The 21,461-nt window shown below is 44.1% G+C and overlaps 2 protein-coding genes across 2 annotated transcripts in view; both read left to right on the top strand.

Annotated features, from left to right (window-relative positions):
• The window catches only part of LOC309550673 (cytosolic phospholipase A2 gamma-like), a gene marked incomplete at its 3' end in the record, with an annotated part of 276,802 nt that overhangs the window by 148 nt on the left and 255,193 nt on the right, over positions 1 to 21,461 (top strand). The window contains exon 2 of the mRNA XM_082251007.1: positions 9,905 to 9,969. Within this exon, the coding sequence (XP_082107133.1) occupies positions 9,905 to 9,969 (65 nt within the window). The remainder of the gene's footprint in view (positions 1 to 9,904; positions 9,970 to 21,461) is intronic.
• Positions 12,892 to 21,461, top strand: part of LOC309547993 (cytosolic phospholipase A2 gamma-like) — a gene marked incomplete at both ends in the record, with an annotated part of 104,930 nt that continues 96,360 nt past the window's right edge. The window contains 2 exons of the mRNA XM_082247980.1: positions 12,892 to 12,956; positions 14,673 to 14,757. Coding sequence (XP_082104106.1) covers positions 12,892 to 12,956; positions 14,673 to 14,757 — 150 coding nt within the window. The remainder of the gene's footprint in view (positions 12,957 to 14,672; positions 14,758 to 21,461) is intronic.

The raw sequence follows: 21,461 nt of genomic DNA, 5'->3' as shown, positions 1-21,461 counted from the left end.
TTCGTCGGTGTGATACCAAATCATTTCATATAATGAGTGTGAGGAACTCATAACAGCCAATCAAAATGTATCCGGTACTGGATTCTCTAAGAACTCTCGATGAAAAAAAAACTCAAACTTGTTTAGCTGAGCTTCAACTCTGGAAGATTTACCCCCCTTCATGACCAGGCCATTTTTCGCTGTTCACCACTGCGTTACTTTAACCACTTCAGCCCGGGAAGGTTTTACCCCGTTAAAGTGGTTGTAAACCCACCTTGAGAACTTTTACCTATAGGTAAGCCTTTAACCACTTCTGGACCGGAAGGATTTGCCCCCTTAATGACCAGGCCATATTTTGCGATACGGCACTGCGTTACTTTAACGGACAATTGCGCGGTCGTGCGACGCTGTACCCAAATAAAATCGATGTCCTTTTTTTCCCACAAACAGAGCTTTCTTTTGATGGTATTTGATCACCTGTACGATTTTTATCACTGCTGAGACCTTGTAACACTAACGAGTCACATGACACCGGGAAGGGAAAATGGCACTTTGGGCCCAATTTGGACATTGTCACTTAGGAGTGCACTCACTTTTGATGCCAGCGGTGTGTTGAGTTATTTTGAGAGGACAGCAAATTTACACTGTTATACAAGCTGTACACTCACTACTTTACATTGTAGCAAAGTGTCATTTCTTCACTGTTGTCACATGAAAAGATAGAATAAAATATTTACAAAAATGTGAGGGGTGTACTTACTTTTGTCAGATACTGTATGAACACAGGTCTCTATGATCATTTCACAAGTCCCTCCCCCCCCCCCCCCCACAGTTAAAAAACACCCTGTAGGCTCACACTTAACCCTTTGATCATTTTTACAGTAACAGTGCATATTTATAGCACTGATTACTGTAGTAATGTCACTGGTACCCCCAAAAGTGTCAGAAATGTCAGTCAAGGGTCGGATCTGTCCGCCGCAATGTCGCAGTCCCACTAAAAAAACGCTGATCACCGCCATTACTAGTAAAAAATAAAAATCTTTCCCGTAGTTTGTGGACGCAATAACTTTTGCACAAACCAATCGAAATTCGCTTATTGGGATTTAAAAAATAAATAAAAATGGTAGCAGAATACAATTTTGCCTAAAAAGGATGGTGGCATTGATAGGTGGCACTGATGGGTGGCACCGATGGGCACTGATGGGCGGCAATGAAGGGATTGATAAGGCGGCACTGATGGGTACTGATAAGGTGGCATTGATAGGTAGCACTGATGGGTGGCACCGATGGGCATTGATGGGCGGCACTGAAGGGATTGATAAGGCGGCACTGATGGGTACTGATAAGGTGGCATTGATAGGTGGCACTGATGGGTGGCACCGATGGGCATTGATGGGTGGTACTGAAGGGCACTGGTAGGTGGCACTATAGGGCACTAATAGGCAGCACTCGTGGGCACTCATATGTTGACACTGATGGGCACTGATAAGGCAGTACTGATGGGTACTGATAAGGCGGCACTGATAAGTCGGCACTGATAGGCGGCACTGATGGGTGGCACTGATGGGCGGCACTGAAGGGCACTAGTAGGTGTCACTGAAGGACACTAATAGGCAGCACTCATGGGCACTGATAGGCAGCATTCATGGGCACTGATAGGCAACACTGATGGGCACTGATAAGGTGGCACTGATGGGTGGCACCAATGGGTACTGATGGGCGGCACTGAAGGGCTCCGGTAGGTGGTGCTGAAGGTCGCTAATAGGCAGCACTCATGGGCACTGATGGCGGTTCACATGTATGCGGGTTGGCGGATCACATGTATGTGGGTTGGTGGACCACATGTATGCGGGTTGGCGGTTCACATGTATGCGGGTTGGCGGCCCACATTTGCACAGGCATAGCAGCCCATTGGGCTGCTATGCCTGTGTTTTGTGCAGAAAAAAGGTGCATGCAGTATTTAAAAAAAATGCAGAAATCCATCCTGCTTTTGCACCATGTGACTTACCTGCAGTTCCTGCACTGGCAAGCTTTCTGTGTTTTTATATACGTGGGCCCAGCATTTAAAAACACAGTTTGAATGTGCAGGAGCTGCAGGTAGGTGGCATGGTGCAAAAGCAGCATGGATTTCACGGCCCCGCCTGCTCTTTGTAGCACAGTGCGCTGCTGATGCCGGCCCGGCTTTCACTGTCTGCACAGACCAGTGGATTGATCTACAGCGCAGCACTGATGGGGCTCCCGATTTGCGGCTTAAGGGGCAACTCTGCTTCGGGCCTCAAACAATGACAGTAATTTGCGCGGGCTCGCACAGCACAATTTAACTACCTTGCGCCCGCGCTGTAGCCAAATGACGGCTACAGCGCGGACCTAAATTGCCGGGAGGGCGTACATTGGCGCCCTCCCATGCACGAGCAGCCTGCACGCTCCCTGCAGAGTGCGCCCAGCTCGCTCTGTGATCAGCGAGTCCATCAGAGTGCCCCCTTTCCATGTGATCAGCTGTCAGCTAATGACAGCTAATCATGTGAAGTAAACAATCGCTGGTTGCTGTGAGAGGGACATTGGTCCCGAAGAGGACAGGGGCATCTTTGCCCACCAGTGCCACCTACCAGTGCCCATCAGTGTCACACCAGTGCCCATCAGTGCCTCCTACCAGTGCCCACCAGTGTCACACCAGTGCCCACCAGTGGCACATACCAATGCCCACCAGTGCCATCTGCCAGTGCCCACTAGTGCCACCTACTCGTGCCCACCAGCACCACCTACCAGTGCTCACCAGTGCCACCTGTCAGTGCCCCATCATAAGTGTCACCTACCAGTGCCTATCATTGCCCATCAGTGCCACCTATTAGTGCACATCAGTGCCCATGAGTGCTGCCTATTAGCACCCTTCAGCACCACCTACCGGTGCCCTTCAGTGCCGCCCATTGGTGCCACCCATCAGTGCCACCTTATCAGTGCCCATCAGTGCTGCCTTATCAGTGCCCATCAGTGTTGCCTATCAGTGCCCATGAGTGCTGCCTATTAGTGCCCTTCAGTGCCACCTACCAGTGCCCTTCAGTGTCGCCCATCAGTGCCCATCGGTGCCACCCATCAGTGCCGCCTATCAGTGCCACCTTATCAGTACCCATCAGTGCCCATGAGTGCTGTCTGTTAGTGCCCTTCAGTGCCACCTACCAGTGCCCTTCAGTGCCAGCCATCAGTGCCCATTTTTTGCCACCCATCAGTGCCACCTATCAATGCCGCCTTATCAGTGCCACCTTATCAGTGCCACCTTATCAGTACCCATCAGTGCCATCTTATCAGTGCCCTTCAGTGCCGTTCATAAGTGCCCATCGGTGCCACCCATCAGTGCCACACTATCAATGCCGTGTTATCAGTGCCGTCTTATCAATGCCACCTTATCAGTGCCGCCTTATCAGTACCCATCAGTGCCGCATTATCAGTGCCCTTCAGTGTCGCATATCAGTGTCCATGAGTGCTGCCTATTAGTGCCCTTTAGTACCACCTACCAATGCCCTTCAGTGCCGCCCATCAGTGCCCATTGGTGCCACCTATCCGTGCCACCTATCAGTGCAGCCTTATCAGTGCCACCTTATCAGTGCCACCTTATCAGTATCCATCAGTGCTGCCTTATCAGTGCCCACCAGTGCAGCCTGTCAATGCCCCACAGTGCAGCCTATCAGTGCCCATCAGTGTCCATCAGTGCAGCCTATCAGTGCCCATCAGAGCTGCCTATCAGTGCCCATCAGTGCTGCCTCATCAGCGCACATCAATGAAGGAGAAAAATTACCTGTTTGCAAAATTTTATAACAAACTTTTTTTCAAAATGTTTGGTCTTTTTTTGTTTGTTCAGCAAAAAATAAAAACCTCCAGAGGTGAATAAATACCTCCAAAGAAAGCTCTATTTGTTTGAAAAAAAAAAAGATAAAAATGTCATTTGGGTACAGTGTTGCATGACCGCACAATTGTCATTCAAAGTGTGACAGCGCTGAAAGCTGAGTATTTTGGCCTGGGCAGGAAGGGGGGGGGGGGTGAAAGTGCCAGTAAAGCGGACCGCTCTCAGTAAAGTCTGGCTCAGCGCGACCCAATCAAACGCAGCTCGTGGCCCACAGTGAGGGAACTCCTGTACTATCTCATATCATGTATATTTATTGGGTTGTGTGAAAGTTATATCGTCTACAAACTATGGGATAAATACTAAAAATTTATACTACTAATGGCGGCAATCAGCGACTTAAAACGGGATTGTATGTGGCGGGAAATCTGACACTGACTGACACTGGGGGGGGGGGGGGGGACTGACTAACTAACACACTAATACAGTGATCAGTGCTAATATTATACACTGTCACTGTACTAATGACACCGGCTGGGAAGGGGCATAACATCTAGGGGTGATCAAGGGGTTAACTGTGTGCTTAACAATGTGTAATGTGGGCTGCTTTTTACTACAGATCTCTTTGTTTCTTATCCCTGCTTTTTACTACAGATCTCTTTGTTTCTTATCCCTGCTTTTTACTACAGATCTCTTTGTTTCTTATCCCTGCTTTTTACTACAGATCTCTTTGTTTCTTATCCCTTCTTTTTACTACAGATCTCTTTGTTTCTTATCCCTGCTTTTTACTACAGATCTCTTTGTTTCTTATCCCTGCTTTTTACTACAGATCTCTTTGTTTCTTATCCCTGCTTTTTACTACAGATCTCTTTGTTTCTTATCCCTGCTTTTTACTACAGATCTCTTTGTTTCTTATGCCTTCTTTTTACTACAGATCTCTGTTTTTTTAATCCTTTCTTTTTACTACAGACCTCTTTGTTTCCTATTCCTGCTTTTTACTACAGATCTCTTTGTTTCTTATCCCTGCTTTTTACTACAGATCTCTTTGTTTTTTTTATCCCTGATTTTTACTACAGATCTATTTGTTTCATATCCCTTCTTTTTACTACAGATCTTTTTGTTTCATATCCCTGCTTTTTACTACAGATCTCTGTGTTTCTTATCCCTAAGAAGAAACACAGACATCGTTCTCTCTGTACAGAGCTCTCTGTTGATTGTACAATCACAGTATGTGTCAGCAGGGGGGGGGGGGCGCATATGGGTATGCCGCTATGCCTCCTGAGGAGGCCGCCCTTGTGCAGTACATTCCGTGTGGGCAGCCCGCAAGTGGTTAATAAATAAATAACAAAGAATATACGGGATCTGGTCTCAGAATCCTGTGAGCCTTTAAAGTCATGAAAACTAGAAAATCCAGAATTGTAAGTAGACACTTCATAAAAAAACCATCATGGCTCATCCATTGGGAGCTTCACTTAAATGACGGCCATAAAGTGACTCTTCTACCTGTGATGTGTGCGTAGGATAAATGGGCAGGCGGAGCCTGCAGTTGTGGGAGGGGAGGAGCTGGCCTATTTAAAGTCGGACCACCCTCCTCGCTGGGCTGACATCGCTGATTACCCCACCCACCACTGCCCTTTTTTACTGAATTCCATCTTGGTGGGCCCTCTTTATTTACAGGCCTGCCCGAATGACGGCTTTGGTACACTACATCCGTACTTTGATAATTGTAATAATTTTCTCTTACTCGGCTTGGTTCCCTGACCATAATGGGAGTTTACTAACATAATGAAGTAGAATAGAAGGAAGGATTGGAATATCCAATGAAGGAGATCCATGGACAACAGCTGGAGGTGGGAACATTCAAGCTAATAAAATAGAGGCTCTCAGGATCTTTTTATAACCAGCGTAGCCACATTATGATTGTTGCCAAGTTTTACTTCAATGTACCGAACCATAAAGGTGATATATACTGTACAACTGGTCAAACTTAATTATTTTCCCAAATACCAAACATGGTTTCCTGCCCCAGAGGAGGAGGAGAGTTCTGTACATAAATGTACACAGAATATTATGAGACTGTGAAAACATTCCAGTGTGCTTCCATTCACAGAACCTTCGCCCTTCCTCTGGTGACATGTTACCATTTATTTCCATTCCTGAGCTCAGGCCACAACATTTCCACACTGATACAATGTATACTGACACTGATACATGGTATACTAACACTGATATATTGTATACTCATTACACCGACACATTGTATACTCATCACACCGATGCATTGTATGCTAACACTGATACATTGTATACTCATCACACTGATACATTGTATACTGACACTGATACATTGTATACTGACACTGATACATTGTATATTGACACTGATACATTGTATACTCATTACACTGACACATTGTATACTTTTAACTTACTGGCCAGTGCAGAGTTCCCCCTCATTGTTATTAATAGTGACACCCCCCGGTTCGGTTCACACCAGAACACCGCGAATAGAGGAAAAGTTTGTTCAAACAAACGAACCCCATTGAAGTCTATGGGAGTCGAACCTCAAAAATCAAATGGCTTTAATGCAAGTTATTGTCCTCTGAATGTGCCTGTAAAGTAGTGCATCTCTACGATGTATGTAGCCTGCTGCAGCAATACTGACTTCTAAAGCAAAAAATGTCATATACAAATATACATACAAATTTAAAATTGCATGTAATTGTCGTATGGGAGCAGAAAAATTGGGCCTTGGTTTGTGGTGATGCCTGAACACCGTAACCCCTCGCAGTTACTCTTGCTGGATGCAGGAACGGGACCTGCTGGTAAAAAATCCATACAAATTTGAAATTGCATGTGCTATACAGGTGCCAAAAATTGGGCCTTTACTGTAGGTGGTATCTGAATACCATAACCAAGTCATCGCAGTTACTCTTGCTGGATGCAGGAATGGGTCCTGCTGGTAAGAATTCCATACAAATTTGAAATTGCATGTGCTATACGAGTGCCAAAAATTGGGCCTTTGCTGTAAGTGGTGCCTGAACACCGTAACAACTCACAGTTAGCAGGGCACAGGGACAGGGCCTGCTGTTAAAAATGACATACGACATTTAAATTGTATGCACCTGTCATACAAGTGCAGAAAAATTAGGCCTTAGGGGTTGGTAGTGACCTAGACCAAAAACATTGTTGGAAGCTAGCAGAATCAAGATAGAGGAATAGGATAGGCAGCATATGCAGTCTTCAAGGGATGGAAGACCCCTAGCAAATTCAGTCTGTTACATCAGCATCAGGGGCCTGATAGCTCTTATTGATCCAGGACTGGTTCATTTTGATAAAAGTCAGCTGGTCAACAGAGTCTGTGGACGGACGAACTCTTGTGTCCCTCACAAAACCTCCATCAGCACTGAACGTCTGTTCAGAAAGCACGCTGGAAGCAGGACAGGCCAGTAGCTCCATTGCATATTGAGCAAGTTCTGACCAGTGGTCCATCCTCAAGATCCAGTAAGCCAGTGGATGCTCAGCTGGAAAGGTCTCCAAGTCTGCTCTTGCATCTATATAATCATGCACCTTATGATGGAGACGCTATAGATAGCCCTATAGGTGACCTGTGTTGCTTATAGATGTACGAAAGTGAGCGATTATTTCCAATACTCTCACTGATATGATGTAATCGATAGCCCTATAGGTGACCTAGTTATTAAGTGTTCTTGCCTATGGCACACTTACTATTCTTTCACATATATATTATTCATAGTATAGTGCCCATCAAAGGTTAGGACAGAGCCTTATCTTGGTTAAATAATGCAGACAGTAGTCTTCTCTATTTAGACAAGTGGTAAAAATATTTGAACTCATTTATATGAAGGTCATTCTTACAATTAGTGGATTATTTTCTTCTGTCCTAAAACATCCCATAATATGACAAGAAAAAAAGAGAAAAAAATTGCTGATGCAAGTCTTAATTGCTCAGCAAACAAATTGTAGCGGACTTTAGAGGCACATACCAGGCAGGCAAAATTTGTTTGTTTAAAAAACCTGTAAATTTTATTAAACACGTATTAAAACATGTAATCAAGAAAAAAAGAAAAGCAAATAACAAATAAGTGAAGATTTGTACATATTAAAATCCAGATTTTTTATGGATCTGAATTGGATATACAGACATTACGCAAGGTTGTTGCGGAAGGTAAATACTGCAATTTTGGTCTGAAGAGGTCGACGCGTTTCGCCTTAGCTTCTTCTGGACCTCAGACGTTTACGTGTATTTCTTTGACAGAAATAGATAAAACGTGTAAATTAATCAACAATAAAAAGTCATTATACATTTTCTACAGTTTTTGACATAGTGGCTAATAAACATCCAGTGCAGACAACCCACCTCCTTCAGTGCAACAGAATGTATAGTCCGCGGCAATCCACAAATGGTGGTAACCATAAAAAAGGGGGGGGAGAGAGTGAGCAAGGGGGGAGAAAGCTCAACCCACCTATATTTTGAAGAGATAAGGGGCATGTCATCTCCACAATATATTATATTATTTTAAAGTTAATTTCATACAGTAAAGAAAGGGTTGTTATCTAATAATTACCTATAGTTCCAAAAGAGACTTGGACAGGGGGGGACGGCAGTATGGTGGATGACACAATCGGCAGACGTATATTTATCTGACTAAAAAAGGATATGCATATATGTATATACGTATTTATCTTCATTTTTTATTCTAATATATCAATAAATCTTAGTATCTTGATTTTATTTTAGCATTTACCTTATATTTATAACCAGGTTCAAGTTTGCATCTTATGGTGTTTTCCGGTTAGCCAAATGTTGTAGGGAATATATATGCCCTTCTGATATTCCAATATGGAAAGTATATATGCCCTTCTGATGTTCCTATCAAAGCCAGATGGATAGTGGGTTATTTTTGAGCAGGATTTTATGGCCATATATTTTCAGGTTTTACATACTTACATATATCTATGTGCTTGTCTGTGAGGCTTTTTTTGATATGCCCATAGTAGTATATTATGGCAGTGCTTAAACAGGAATATACAACTGACCCAGTCGTTAGAGAGGGGAAAGGAGATGAAGCCTCATCCAGCAACTTGGCACTAAGGAGAAGATAGAATGGATATAATGTAATTTGGGAAAAATTATCAAGAAGGTATAAGGTATCTATTTTTGTCTACTCACTGCACGATGTGTCACCTCCGGCGTACTGACCGTCCTACAGCCGCTCATAGTCTCTGTGTAGCCTATATATCCCCAAACACACCGGCCGCTAATCGGCTCAGATGTTTCCATGTTGATTACAGTGCACCGGATGTGCGTCATTTGTTTCCCCTCATTTGGTGCTTGTCGCGCACCGGAAGTACATTGTGTTTGTTTCCGGCGGTATCGTTCGTTGGAACGCATATCCGCCGGAAGGGGAGGGACCGAATTTACCAGCTCCTTCCTTTTCTGAATGGACAGAGTCATAGTCAGTGACATTGTAAAAAAATAAAATAAAATGATAAAAATAATACAATTAAAGTTCCAAAAAATAAAAACTACTGACACCAGTGGGTTAACTTCCAGAATCGCAAAGGTCACAGTTGCGACCACACCCTGGCATTCCAGCACCATGGGGAGGTCCCAAGATGGTAGGAAGGGGGCCCACTGCAGAACTTGTGAAAGGGTCCCCTTGCGGGACTGTAATAAAGGGCCCCGCAATGAGAGTAAAGGGCCCCAGGATCAGTGGGAAGAGCACCAGGCTTGAAGGGAAGGGCCAGGGGTCCAGGGGGCCCTTCATGGTTTCTTACACCGGGGCCCTGAAGGTTCTAGTTACGCCTCTGCTCCAAAGGTCAACTGACTAATGCGAGATGCCCTGCAACAAGAAAACGAACCTGTCTGTTGAATAACAATAATTATAATAATATTATTAATAGTAATAATAATTTCAGAATAATAATAGATATGAAATATATGGGTTTATGTGAAAATCCCCCTACAATATGTGCATCCTAGCAGTCTATATGTACAGTACATGTGGAGGTCATACTTTTTAAGGGTTTTTTTTTTTTTTTTTGTAATTTGATTTGCATCCTCAGATTGCTTCTGAAAATCACAATGTGTCTTTTGTGTTCTTACAGGAAAATATTGACATCGTAGATGGGTAAGTAAAGTCATTTTTAAGTTTATACTTATTTTTATTTTAATATAGAGTGTGTGATTTATTTTCACTGTTCTTTGTAGACCTATACAGACAGCGCCTCCACAGTTAAGTGGGGTTGGCAACACATGTCATCCCAGATCTCAAAAATATAGCCAACAGTATGTAAGGGGTGGTGGTCAGGTTGTATACACTGCTCAAAAAAATTAAAGGAACACTTTTTAATCAGAGTGTAGCATCAAGTCAATTAAACACCTGGGATATTGATCTGGTCAGTTAGGAAGCAGTCGGGGGTTGTTAATCAGTTTCAGCTGCTTTGGTGTTAATGAAATGAATAACAGGTGCACTAGATGGGCAACAATGAGACAACCTCCAAAACAGGAAAGGTTTTACAGGTGGAGGCCACTGACATTTTTTTCTCTACTCATCTTTTCTGAGTGTTTGTCACTAGTTTTGCATTTGGCTGGGGTCAGTGTCACTACTGGTAACATGGGGCCATACCTGGACCCTATAGAGGTTGCACAGGCAGTCTAACTCCTCCAGGATGGCTCATCAATACCTCCCATTGCCAGAAGGTTTGCTGTGTCTCCAAGCACAGAGCATGGAGGAGATTCCAGGAGACAGGCAGTTACTCTAGGAGAGCTGGACAGGGCCATAGAAGGTCCTTAACCCATCAAGCAGGACCGGTATCTGCTCCTTTCTGCAAGGAGGAACAGGATGAGGACTGACAGAGCCCTACAAAATGACCTCCAGCAGGACACTGGTGTGAATGTCTCTGACCAAACAATCAGAAACTACTTGCTACTAGAAAGTTAGTGTGCTATAGTGTGCTATTGTGATTCTACTGTGAGTGTAGAGTGTCAGTGAAGTATGAATATAGTGATAGTGCAGTGTGAGTTTAGTGCTACCATTCATTTCTATTTTAATGTTTCAGGGCAGGTTTGTTGCAGTATATTGATGTGCGATAGTGCACATTTACTGCAGTATATTGAAGTGTGTTAGTACACGTTTACTGCAGTATATTGAAGTGTGTTAGTACACGTTTACTGCAGTATATTGAAGTGTGTTAGTGCATGTTTACTGCAGTATATTGACCTGTTTTAGGTCACCTTTATTGCAGTACATTGAAGTGCGTTAATGCACGTTTACTGCAGTGTATTGATGTACATTACTGCACGTGTACTGCAGTATATTGAGGTGTGCTAGTACGCATTTACTGTAGTATATTGATGTGCGTTAGTACATGTTTACTGCAGTATATTGACGTGCGTTACTGCACATGTACTGCAGTATATTGAGGTGCGTTAGTACACGCTTACTGCGGTATATTGACGTGCATTATTCCACAGTTACTGCAGTATATTGAGGTGCGTTAGTGCATGTTTACTGCAGTATATTGAAATGCGTTAGTGCACATGTACTGCAGTATATTGAAGTGCGTTACTGCACATGTACTGCAGTATATTGAAGTGCGTTAATAAATGTTTACTGCAGTCTTTTGAACTGAGTTACTGCACGTGTACTACAGCATTTTCAAGGAAATGGCCATATGAGAGCTGGCAATAATGCCAATAGAAGAAATGGACGCATCCGACACATCACTGTGTGCCATGGAGCAGGAACAGGGAATAGGCTAATGCAAATGCGCGACGGCGCAAATTGGCGAACACGCGTGCACAATAGTTCTAAAGTTTTCTTTTGCTGGAGAGCAGCACCACATCCCCTCAAGGTAAGTATACAAGTGTCGATAGGGATATTTGGGACTTTGTAGGTGCAAGAAAAAATATATGAATTTATTTAGACCCAATTGATGGAGAAGAACTCAATGTATAAAAAACATGAAACTTTTTATTTGATCGATATACAAACATTTAAAAACCAATAAAACAAATTCAAAGAAACACTTGTGGTGGTGTCAGCTCAACATGTTTCGCCATGATACTATAGCTTCTTCAGGAGACTTACGAACCTCTTTTTACAAGTGATATTCTGTATATGGTGAAAAGAGTACATATAAGAATTTTTTGTATATATATATATATATATATATTGTAGATTACAGCAATACAAAATACAGGAATTAACAATTCAAAAATAGCATACAACAATGTGCATGAATAAAAGAGGTATACCTCAGAAAAAAATCTGAATTGTGCTTTCTGTCAATGGAAGGCTACAGATGGAACAAAACTCACAGAAAGAACAGCCAGAAAAAAACCTCCCACAGTGCATGTGGTGAGTCGTAGAGGAGGGAAGACACCAGCTAAGATGAGGAAAGCCTAAATGTTGATAAAACAACATACAGGGGAAATCAAACTCAATTCTGATTTAAATTTAATAGGTATAGTAAATTAATAAATATACCATATGTATTATCTTTACCCTTTCATGAAATGATCTTGCGCTGAATAGCGCTCAATTCTATGGAATACGACAGTGAAAAACAGTCAGAAAAGAGTATGAGTATGAGTATGTTCTTCCCTTCTACCTTTGAGGACCTTTTTGAAAGGGAATGAGCTCTAGGGACCATGATGTAAGGGAGTTTTGGGGACCCTGATGTAAGGTCACTTTATGGACCCTGATGTAAGGGGGCTCCAGGGACCCTGATGTAAGGGGGCTCCAGGGACCCTGATGTAAGGGAAGGGTGACTTTGGGGGTCCTAAAGAAAGAGGGACTCTGATAAGGGGGAATTCTTGGGTCCCTGATTTAAGGAGGGAGGACTCCTGTGACCCTGATGTAAGGGGGGAACTCTGGGGACACTGATTTAAAGAGAGGCAACTCTTGGGACCCTGATGTAAGGGAGATGACTCTGGGGACATGGATGAAAGGAGAGGGGAGTTTGGGGACCATGATGTAAGGGGGGGGGGACTTTGGGGACCCTAATAAAAGGAGTAAACTCTGATGAAGAGGGATCAGGATTGGATGATGTTATCTGGAGACAAAGTCATCTCCTGCAGACTTCAGCCAATTTGTGAAGAAGTGAAGAAGAGGTATCCAGCCAATAAGGTGCCGCTCAAGCCACGCTGTGTGCAACATCAATTCCTTCCAGCTCCCCAGTCAGTCTCCACATGGAAATAACATTGACAAGGAGGTCTGAAAGCATCCCTGCACAAGCTAATTTGCAGCCTCTATTATTTTTTGGGGAGAGGAGACGCAAGTAGCTGGTCTTGCCTAGGGCGCAAAGTAGTCTTGCACCGGCCCTGGGTGTAGGTAACTTGTCCCAAGCCTCCAGCCCTGTCCGGGGCTTCCACTTGTTGACTACATCTGCAAGATGTGGGGTGTGCAGCTCCCATGCCCTATTTGCACCAGGGCTCCTCCCAACATAGCATATAACTGGGCCCTGACTCCCCCATGACATCACAACAGGAGGGCCGAGCACCTGATGAAACCACTTTCTGTGACCAGACATTATTCTGGAACAGAACTATGCAGTGGCGGACTATCTGCTCCTGCCTACAGGCTTCTATATATGATGCACGGCTCCTGATGAGCAAGTAGTAGTTCAGGCGCTTGTCCAAATGCTCTAACAACCAAAGCTCGGTCTAAGCCTACATTTGAACTGTCGGCCCACCCCTAGTGTCACACGGCTGGTATCATGTACCTGATAGCACAGCCTGATATGATGAGGAAGGCCTCTCTTACACCTCTGACTTGGGCCCCTGATAGTGTAAACAGGAGGAGCAGGAATGCAGAGTGGCATGAGTGACTGTAGGTTTTTCTAGCAGAAGAGCAGGTGTCCAAGCCAGGCAGGGGTAGTCATCAGTGGTCTTCAGTGAAGCAGGCAAGCTGGATGGCAGTTGGTGGTCAGCAGACTGAAGCAGACTGGTACTGTTGGTGACAGCAGGCAGGGGAGGCATATACTGGCAGCAGACAGTAGACAAGCAGGCACAGCTGTATGGCAGATAGATGCCAGCAGGAGGAAGAGCAGAGTCAGGCAGACCAGGTCAGACACTAGTAGGACAAATCAGGTACAGAGACACAGGTAAGAGTGTGGTCAAGGTACAAGGTGGGTCAGGAGCGGCTCAGTGTAGTGAAGCAGTAGCAAATGGAGTAGGCAGAAGCGGTGGTCAGATGACAAGCCGAGGTCAGTACAGAGTCAGATGACAAGTCGAGGTCAGTACAGACAGAATTCAGGGAGTAGCCAGGACTAACCAGGTCAGCAACAAATAAAGTGAGGATACCGGAACAAAGGATCTCAGGTCACATGGAAGGCTGAAGACAATGCAGCACTGACCCTGAGCAGAAGCTCAGTTTAATTAGACAATTTGTGTCACCCTCTGTCACGATTGCACGTGAACACACCGATGTATGCCCATGGACACAAGTATGTGCATTAGCATGTGCCCCATTTCTTAAGTCCACAAGAAGGAATGTGCATTAGTGAAGATACACATAAGTCCACCCCAGAGGGGCCAACTTGTCTGCTGGCATGCCCTTCCTGATACCTGGCTTTGCCAAGTAGAGTTGGTCCTGCAACTAGGCAAGCACCATTAAATAAGAGGTTAAATCTAAGATTCCTTAGAGCCCTGGTTGAAAATAGCTGCTCTAATGGAGACACTTGTTCAGAAGAGAATGTTTTCCACTTTGGAGAGATTTTTATTAAATTACTAACTGGAGTTTTAATGACTTTCTGCTCTATCCAGAAGGAAAAGGCCTGGGCTCTGTATTTTGTTTGTAATATTCTTTCACTTTTTTCTACTTAACAGGTCAGCAGGCGAAGCTGTATCTGTCAAGGCAAGGAAGAGAAAAGTAACTGAGACACTTTCGTCCTTAGGCATGAATGTTAGAGAGGTAAAGGTTTTTGTCATTTGTCTTGATGATGTTGACTTGATGTTGAACAACCAAGAGCTGTGTATTGACCAAGTGGCCTACAGTATCTCACAAAAGTAAGTAAACCCCTCACATTTTTTGTAAATATTTTATTATATCTTTTTATGTGACAACACTGAAGAAATGACACTTTGCTACAATGTAAAGTAGTGAGTGTACAGCTTGTATAACAGTGTAAATTTGCTGTCCCCCTCAAAATAACTCAATACACAGCCATAAATGTCTAAACCACTGGCAACAAAAGTGAGTACACCCCTAAGTGAAAATGTCCAAATTGGGCCCAAAGTGTCAATATTTTGTGTGGCCACCATTGTTTTCCAGCACTGCCTTAACTCTCTTGGGCATGGAGTTCACCGGAGCTTCACAGGTTGCCACTGGAGTCCTCTTCCACTCCTCCATGACGACATCATGGAGCTGGTGGATGTTAGAGACCTTGCACTCCTCCACCTTCCGTTTGAGAAGGCCCCACAGATGCTCAGTAGGGTTTAGCTCTGGAGACATGCTTGGCCAGTCCCTCACCTTTACCCTCAGCTTCTTTAACAAGACAGTGTCCATCTTGGAGGTGTGTTTGGGGTCATTATCATGTTGGAATACTGCCCTGCGGCCCAGTCTCTGAAGGGAGGGGATCATGCTCTGCTTCAGTATGTCACAGTACATGTTGGCATTCATGGTTCCCTCAATGAACTGTAGCTCCCCAGTGCCGGCAGCACTCATGCAGCCCCAGACCATGACACTCCCACCACCATGCTTGACTGTAGGCAAGACACACTTGTCTTTGTACTCCTCACCTTGTTGCCCCCACACACGCTTGACATCATCTGAACCAAATAAGTTTATCTTGGTCTCATCAGAGCACAGGAGATGGTTCCAGTAATCCATGTCCTTAGTCTGCTTGTCTTCAGCAAAGTGTTTGTGGGCTTTCTTGTGCATCATCTTTTCAAGAGGCTTCCTTCTGGGATGACAGCCATGCAGACCAATTTGATGCAGTGTGTGGCGTATGGTCTGAGCACTGACTGGCTGATCCCCCACTCCTTCAACCTCTGCAGCAATGCTGGCAGCACTCATACGTCTATTTCCCAAAGACAACCTCTGGATATGATGCTGAGGACGTGCATTCAGCTTCTTTGGTCAAACATGGCAAGGCCATTCTGGGTGGAACCTGCCCTGTTAAACCACTGTATGGTCTTTGCCACTGTGCTGCAGCTCAGTTTCAGGGTCTTGGCAATAATCTTATAGCCCAGGCCATCTTTTTGTAGACCAACAATTCTTTTTTTCAGATCCTCAGAGAGTTCTTTGCCATGAGGTGCCATGTTGAACTTCCAGTGACCAGTATGAGAGAGTGAGAGCGATAACACCAAATTTAACACACCTGCTACCCATTCACACCTGAGACCTTGTAACACTAACGAGTCACATGACACCGGGGAGGGAAAATGGCTAATTGGGCCCAATTTGGACATTGTCACTTTTGTTGCCAGTGGTTTAGACATTAATGTCTGGGTGTTGAGTTATTTTGAGGGGACAGCAAATTTACACTGTTATACAAGCTGTACACTCACTACTTTACATTGTAGCAAAGTGTCATTTCTTCAGTGTTGTCACATGAAAAGATACAATAAAATATTTACAAAAATGTGAGGGGTGTACTAACTTTTGTGAGATACTGTATATATATATATATATATATATTGTAACAGGAAGTCAGCTAAATCTGGGAATGTAGTCACAGGAAGGAGATACATTTCCAGCTGACTTAGAAAGTCCATTAATTAATTTAGGGTGTTGGCTACAGAGCTAGCCAGCAGGAAGTTGAAAGGCCTTCAGCTGTTCAGAATGAGGAGATCAAGGCCTCTATAATTTGTCCAGAGAAAATCTATTGAGTGCTGCCTCCTGTCGCCGTGTAGGCTGGGAGAGGAGGACAGACATACGTGTACCTCCCGAAGCTGGTGGGCATGGGAGAAGGACTGCTGCCTCCTGTCGCCGTGTAGGCTGGGAGAGGGGGACAGTCGGATGTGTGCCTCCCGACAAGCTGGTGAGCATGGGAGAAGACCCCCTACAGCGATGTGAAGCTAAGGAGGGTAACCACGAGTGAAGACGTCTCAAAGGTGAGAAGACAAAGTGTTCCATGTGAAGAGTGTGAAGAGTAAAGGGACCTGTTAAATGAACTGTGTTCAATGTGAAGAAGCTGAAGAGTAAAGGATCCTGTTATAAATGAACATGTGTTGATGTGAAAGAAACAAAGGGACATGTTCCATGGACAATGTTTGTGCTGTGTGAAAAGCAAACAAATGGACATTTGAGTGTCTGCTGTAGGATCAGCAGTGTCGGCCCAACAGTAGGTTGGGAAGACTTCTTAGGTAGGTTCCAGCGTGAGAAGGTAGCCGCCCACAGAGGCAAGGATTTATTTTGTCTTTTATTTTATTTTGGCTGTTTTGATGCTTGCAATTGTGTTAAGTAAATTGCATGAATAAATCAGTCTTGTTTTCAACCTCTAATCGGCTATCTCTCTGTGAAAACGCACCCCCAAAGGGGTCATCCACGCCTACCACCGAGCTAATCCCTTACATATGGTGGAGGTATGCAGTGGGCATAAGCAGAGATCCCTGCAAGGAAGTGCAAATGTTTGATGAACTTTATCTGGTGCATGAGATTGCACAATCTATGTGTGCAGGAGAGAAGATCCTGACAGAAAAAAAAAAAAAAAAGTGTTTTAAAGAGACAGGGGTCTCAAAATTATTTGATGAACTTTGTTGTGTCTGGTGCAAGTGACTGCACAAACTGTGTGTGCAGGAAAAGAGATCTTGCAAGAGAGAGAACAACTACATGTGTTAAAGAGACAGTGGTCTGAAAATTTTTTGCTGGACTGTGAAAAATTTGTTTGTGGAGTTATTGAAGATGGGGCGATCAAACGCCTGAAAAATGCAAAGATAGATGAAATGAGAGACCGAATTCTATGGATGGAGGGGATGTTGCCGTCTGAACCAGCCCCATCCATGCCTGAACGGAATCGGCTAAAGAGAAAAGTTGTTGTCCCTAGCAACACTGGGGCAAATGAAACTGCTTTGGAGACGCAGGGTTCTCAGATGAAAAGTAAACCCAAAATGGGGGAGATGCTGAAACAACGGAGCTTTGCAGCTCAACAAAAGGCTCATCAAGAGAGCATGGCAGGCTGGAAACAGAGACGCCAGCAGCCAATGGAGGCCATCGGTTTGGAAGAAACCGAGTATGTGTGCAGGGCTGAGTTGGATGCCTTGCAACGGAAAATGGAAGAAAAGGAACAAGCCTTGGAATTGCTTAAAATGGAGCATAGAAACTTGCAGGAAATGAATGAACTACTCAAGTCTCATGTGTTACAGTGGGAAGAATCCACTGCTCTTCTTTTGGTCGAGTTGCAAAAACGCAGAGAGACTATAATGGAGAAAGATACCATCCTCATGGAAAAGGAAAGTGAAATTCAGACTTTGCAGAAGCAAAGTATGGCTGATATGTTGGAGTTGCGTAATCAGCTGGAAAAAAGTCTTCAGTCTTTGGGAGCTACAAAAATAGACCTGCAGGAGTCGCAGGAACAGAATGTTGCTCTGAAAGCGACATTGTCTCTCAGCGACAAAGAGAAAAGTGAAAGAGAGGCTAAATTACTGAGTACTGTGTATGAGCTCACTACTTTGAGCAATGTGGTAAATGAATGGCGTGCGGACTGTGAAAGTTGGAAAGGGGAAGCCCAACGTGTCCAGCAGCAGTTAAAGGAGAAAGAAGCCTGTGTGGCAGAATTACATTCTTATTCCCAGATGCTAGCCAATGAGGTGAAGGCTCTTATGCAGGGAAAAGGAGATTGTGAACATAAGAGGGAAAAAGTAGAGGCACAGCTTCTGGAATCGCAAGTCAAGGTGTCAGAAGGTGACCGATTGTGTGCTAAGCTGTCAGAGAAGGCAAACCGACTGCAGGTTGAGTTGGACAATGTTACAAATCAGCTTTCTCAAGCAGACCGCAAATCTAGAGAAATTGCGGAAGATTTTTCTATCTTGGAATCGCAGCTGCAAGACACGCAGGAACTCTTACAGGAAGAGAGGTGTCAAAGGCTGAGTTTTAGCACAAAGCTCAAACAAATGGAAGATGAGAAAAATGGCTTCCTGGAACAATTAAAAGAGGAGGCGGAAGCAAAGAAAAACCTATCAGAGCAAGTCGCAACATTGCAAGCTCAGATAGCGGATATGAAAAAACGCATGGAAGAAAGCGTTGGTTCATTACAGAGTGTTGAAGATGTGAAAAAGAAGTTTGATCAGATGCTTGGTGAAGAGAAGACTGTGTCTGCAAAATATGCAGAAGAACGCGACCGTGCAAAAACGGAGGCGCGTGATAACGAGAGCAAAGCCCTGTTCTTGGCTCGCTCTTTGGAGGAAGTTCTAGAGTGTAAGGCTGAACTAGAAAGTGTTAACAAACAGCTGCGTACAGAAATGGAAGAATTGGTCAGCTCCAAGGATGATGTTGTGAAAAGCGTTCAGGAGCTAGAAAAGTCTAAACGAGCCTTAGAACAGCAAGTAGAAGAGATGAAGATTCCGTTGCAGGAACTGGAAGAGGAATTCCAGGCAACAGAGGATCTGTCCCAAAGAGGGGATAGTGTGCCTGATGCAGTTTTTAAAAGGATCAGTGTTTTGGGGTCTGTCCTGAGTGAGCCTCAGAAATGTGATGACACGTGGCTTGAATCACCCCTTTGGAATAAACCGTTCCTTCAAAAACTTCAAGCATTGGAAAATGTATCAGTAGAACTTCAGCAAATAAAGGAGTTGTGTAAGAAATGTGATGATTTCTCAGTTCAGGCTGAAAACCTAGTGGAGAAAACTAAAGCGGAGAAAACTAAAGCAAGTGATATAAATCTGGGAGGAAAAAGCAAACGCCACCTAGTGGAGAAAACTAAGGCTGTTGGTGAAAACGTGAAGCAAATGAATTTCAAGTGCCTTTCAGAGAATATTTCTAAAATGAAACTGGTAAAAGACGGGTGGCAGAAGTTTGATCGTGATCTTGAGATGCATTCCATGTGGAATTCAGATAGAGAAAAGGAACTAGGTGACCTTGAGCGGTCAAATAGTTCAGCAAAAAGTGCATTGAAGAAACCTGTAAAAGAATGTGTTGCAGTTCCATGCTTCTTCACTGATGCAGAGAGGAGGTCTATAATGGATACCACCCAGATCGCTGGGTTCAACTGTGTTGTTGCCTTTGACCCCTATGTTGGTGGAAGGAAAGTTGATGATGTTCTGGTTGGCTTCTTCTGTGAAGAGTTTGGCAAGAAATATAAACTGAATATCAAATCAAATAGTAGGCCTTTACTGCGACTCGCTCAGGAGGGCGAAAAGTTTAAGAAGTTGATGAGTGCAAATGCTTCAGATCTGCCTATGAATATGAAATGTTTGAATGATATTGATATCTCTGGGAAAAGGAACAGGGGTCACTTTGAAGAAATGTGTGACAGCCTGTTGTCTCAATTGGAAAATCCTCTGCACAGCATCTTAGAGCAAGCAAAGCTCAAGAAGGAAGATCATTCCCTTTTACAACAAAAAGTCAATGATTGTGTACAGATGTATGGAGAGGCAACTCAAGTCACAGAGGGATGTCAAGAGTCCCTACTTGGAACAAAGCTTAGTGAAGCAAAGGTTCTCAAAGTTTTGTGGAAAACATTTATGGATTGCAGAGAGAGGCGTCTTAAGAATGTTGAAGACATTAAGACTAGCCCAATTGAGTTGCCTATGGATCACGGTCCTCCATGGTGGATTGGACAGACGGTTATGAGGGACAAGCTGTCTGACATTTATGAGAAAGCTGTCAATGAAGATGACAGAAACGAGAAGGAGCAAAATGATGCCAAAAATGCAGTTGAAGAATGTGTATATGAGATGAGAGACAAACTGTGTGGCATTTATGAGAAATCCGTCAATGAAGATGACAAAACAGTTTCATCCGGAAGCTTGAGGATAATAGGAGGCTTATCAGTGAGTCAGCAGTGCTTGACACAGGCGTGCCTGGAAATCTGTGTCCCAACCCTAGGGTTGAAACAAGAGGGGGGGGTATGTAACAGGAAGTCAGCTAAATCTGGGAATGTAGTCACAGGAAGGAGATACATTTCCAGCTGACTTAGAAAGTCCATTAATTAATTTAGGGTGTTGGCTACAGAGCTAGCCAGCAGGAAGTTGAAAGGCCTTCAGCTGTTCAGAATGAGGAGATCAAGGCCTCTATAATTTGTCCAGAGAAAATCTATTGAGTGCTGCCTCCTGTCGCCGTGTAGGCTGGGAGAGGAGGACAGACATACGTGTACCTCCCGAAGCTGGTGGGCATGGGAGAAGGACTGCTGCCTCCTGTCGCCGTGTAGGCTGGGAGAGGGGGACAGTCGGATGTGTGCCTCCCGACAAGCTGGTGAGCATGGGAGAAGACCCCCTACAGCGATGTGAAGCTAAGGAGGGTAACCACGAGTGAAGACGTCTCAAAGGTGAGAAGACAAAGTGTTCCATGTGAAGAGTGTGAAGAGTAAAGGGACCTGTTAAATGAACTGTGTTCAATGTGAAGAAGCTGAAGAGTAAAGGATCCTGTTATAAATGAACATGTGTTGATGTGAAAGAAACAAAGGGACATGTTCCATGGACAATGTTTGTGCTGTGTGAAAAGCAAACAAATGGACA

Source organism: Pelophylax lessonae (assembly GCF_965119305.1).
Source record: "Pelophylax lessonae genome assembly, chromosome: 1".
NCBI lineage: Eukaryota > Metazoa > Chordata > Amphibia > Anura > Ranidae > Pelophylax > Pelophylax lessonae.
This window is presented reverse-complemented; position numbering and strand designations above follow the sequence as displayed.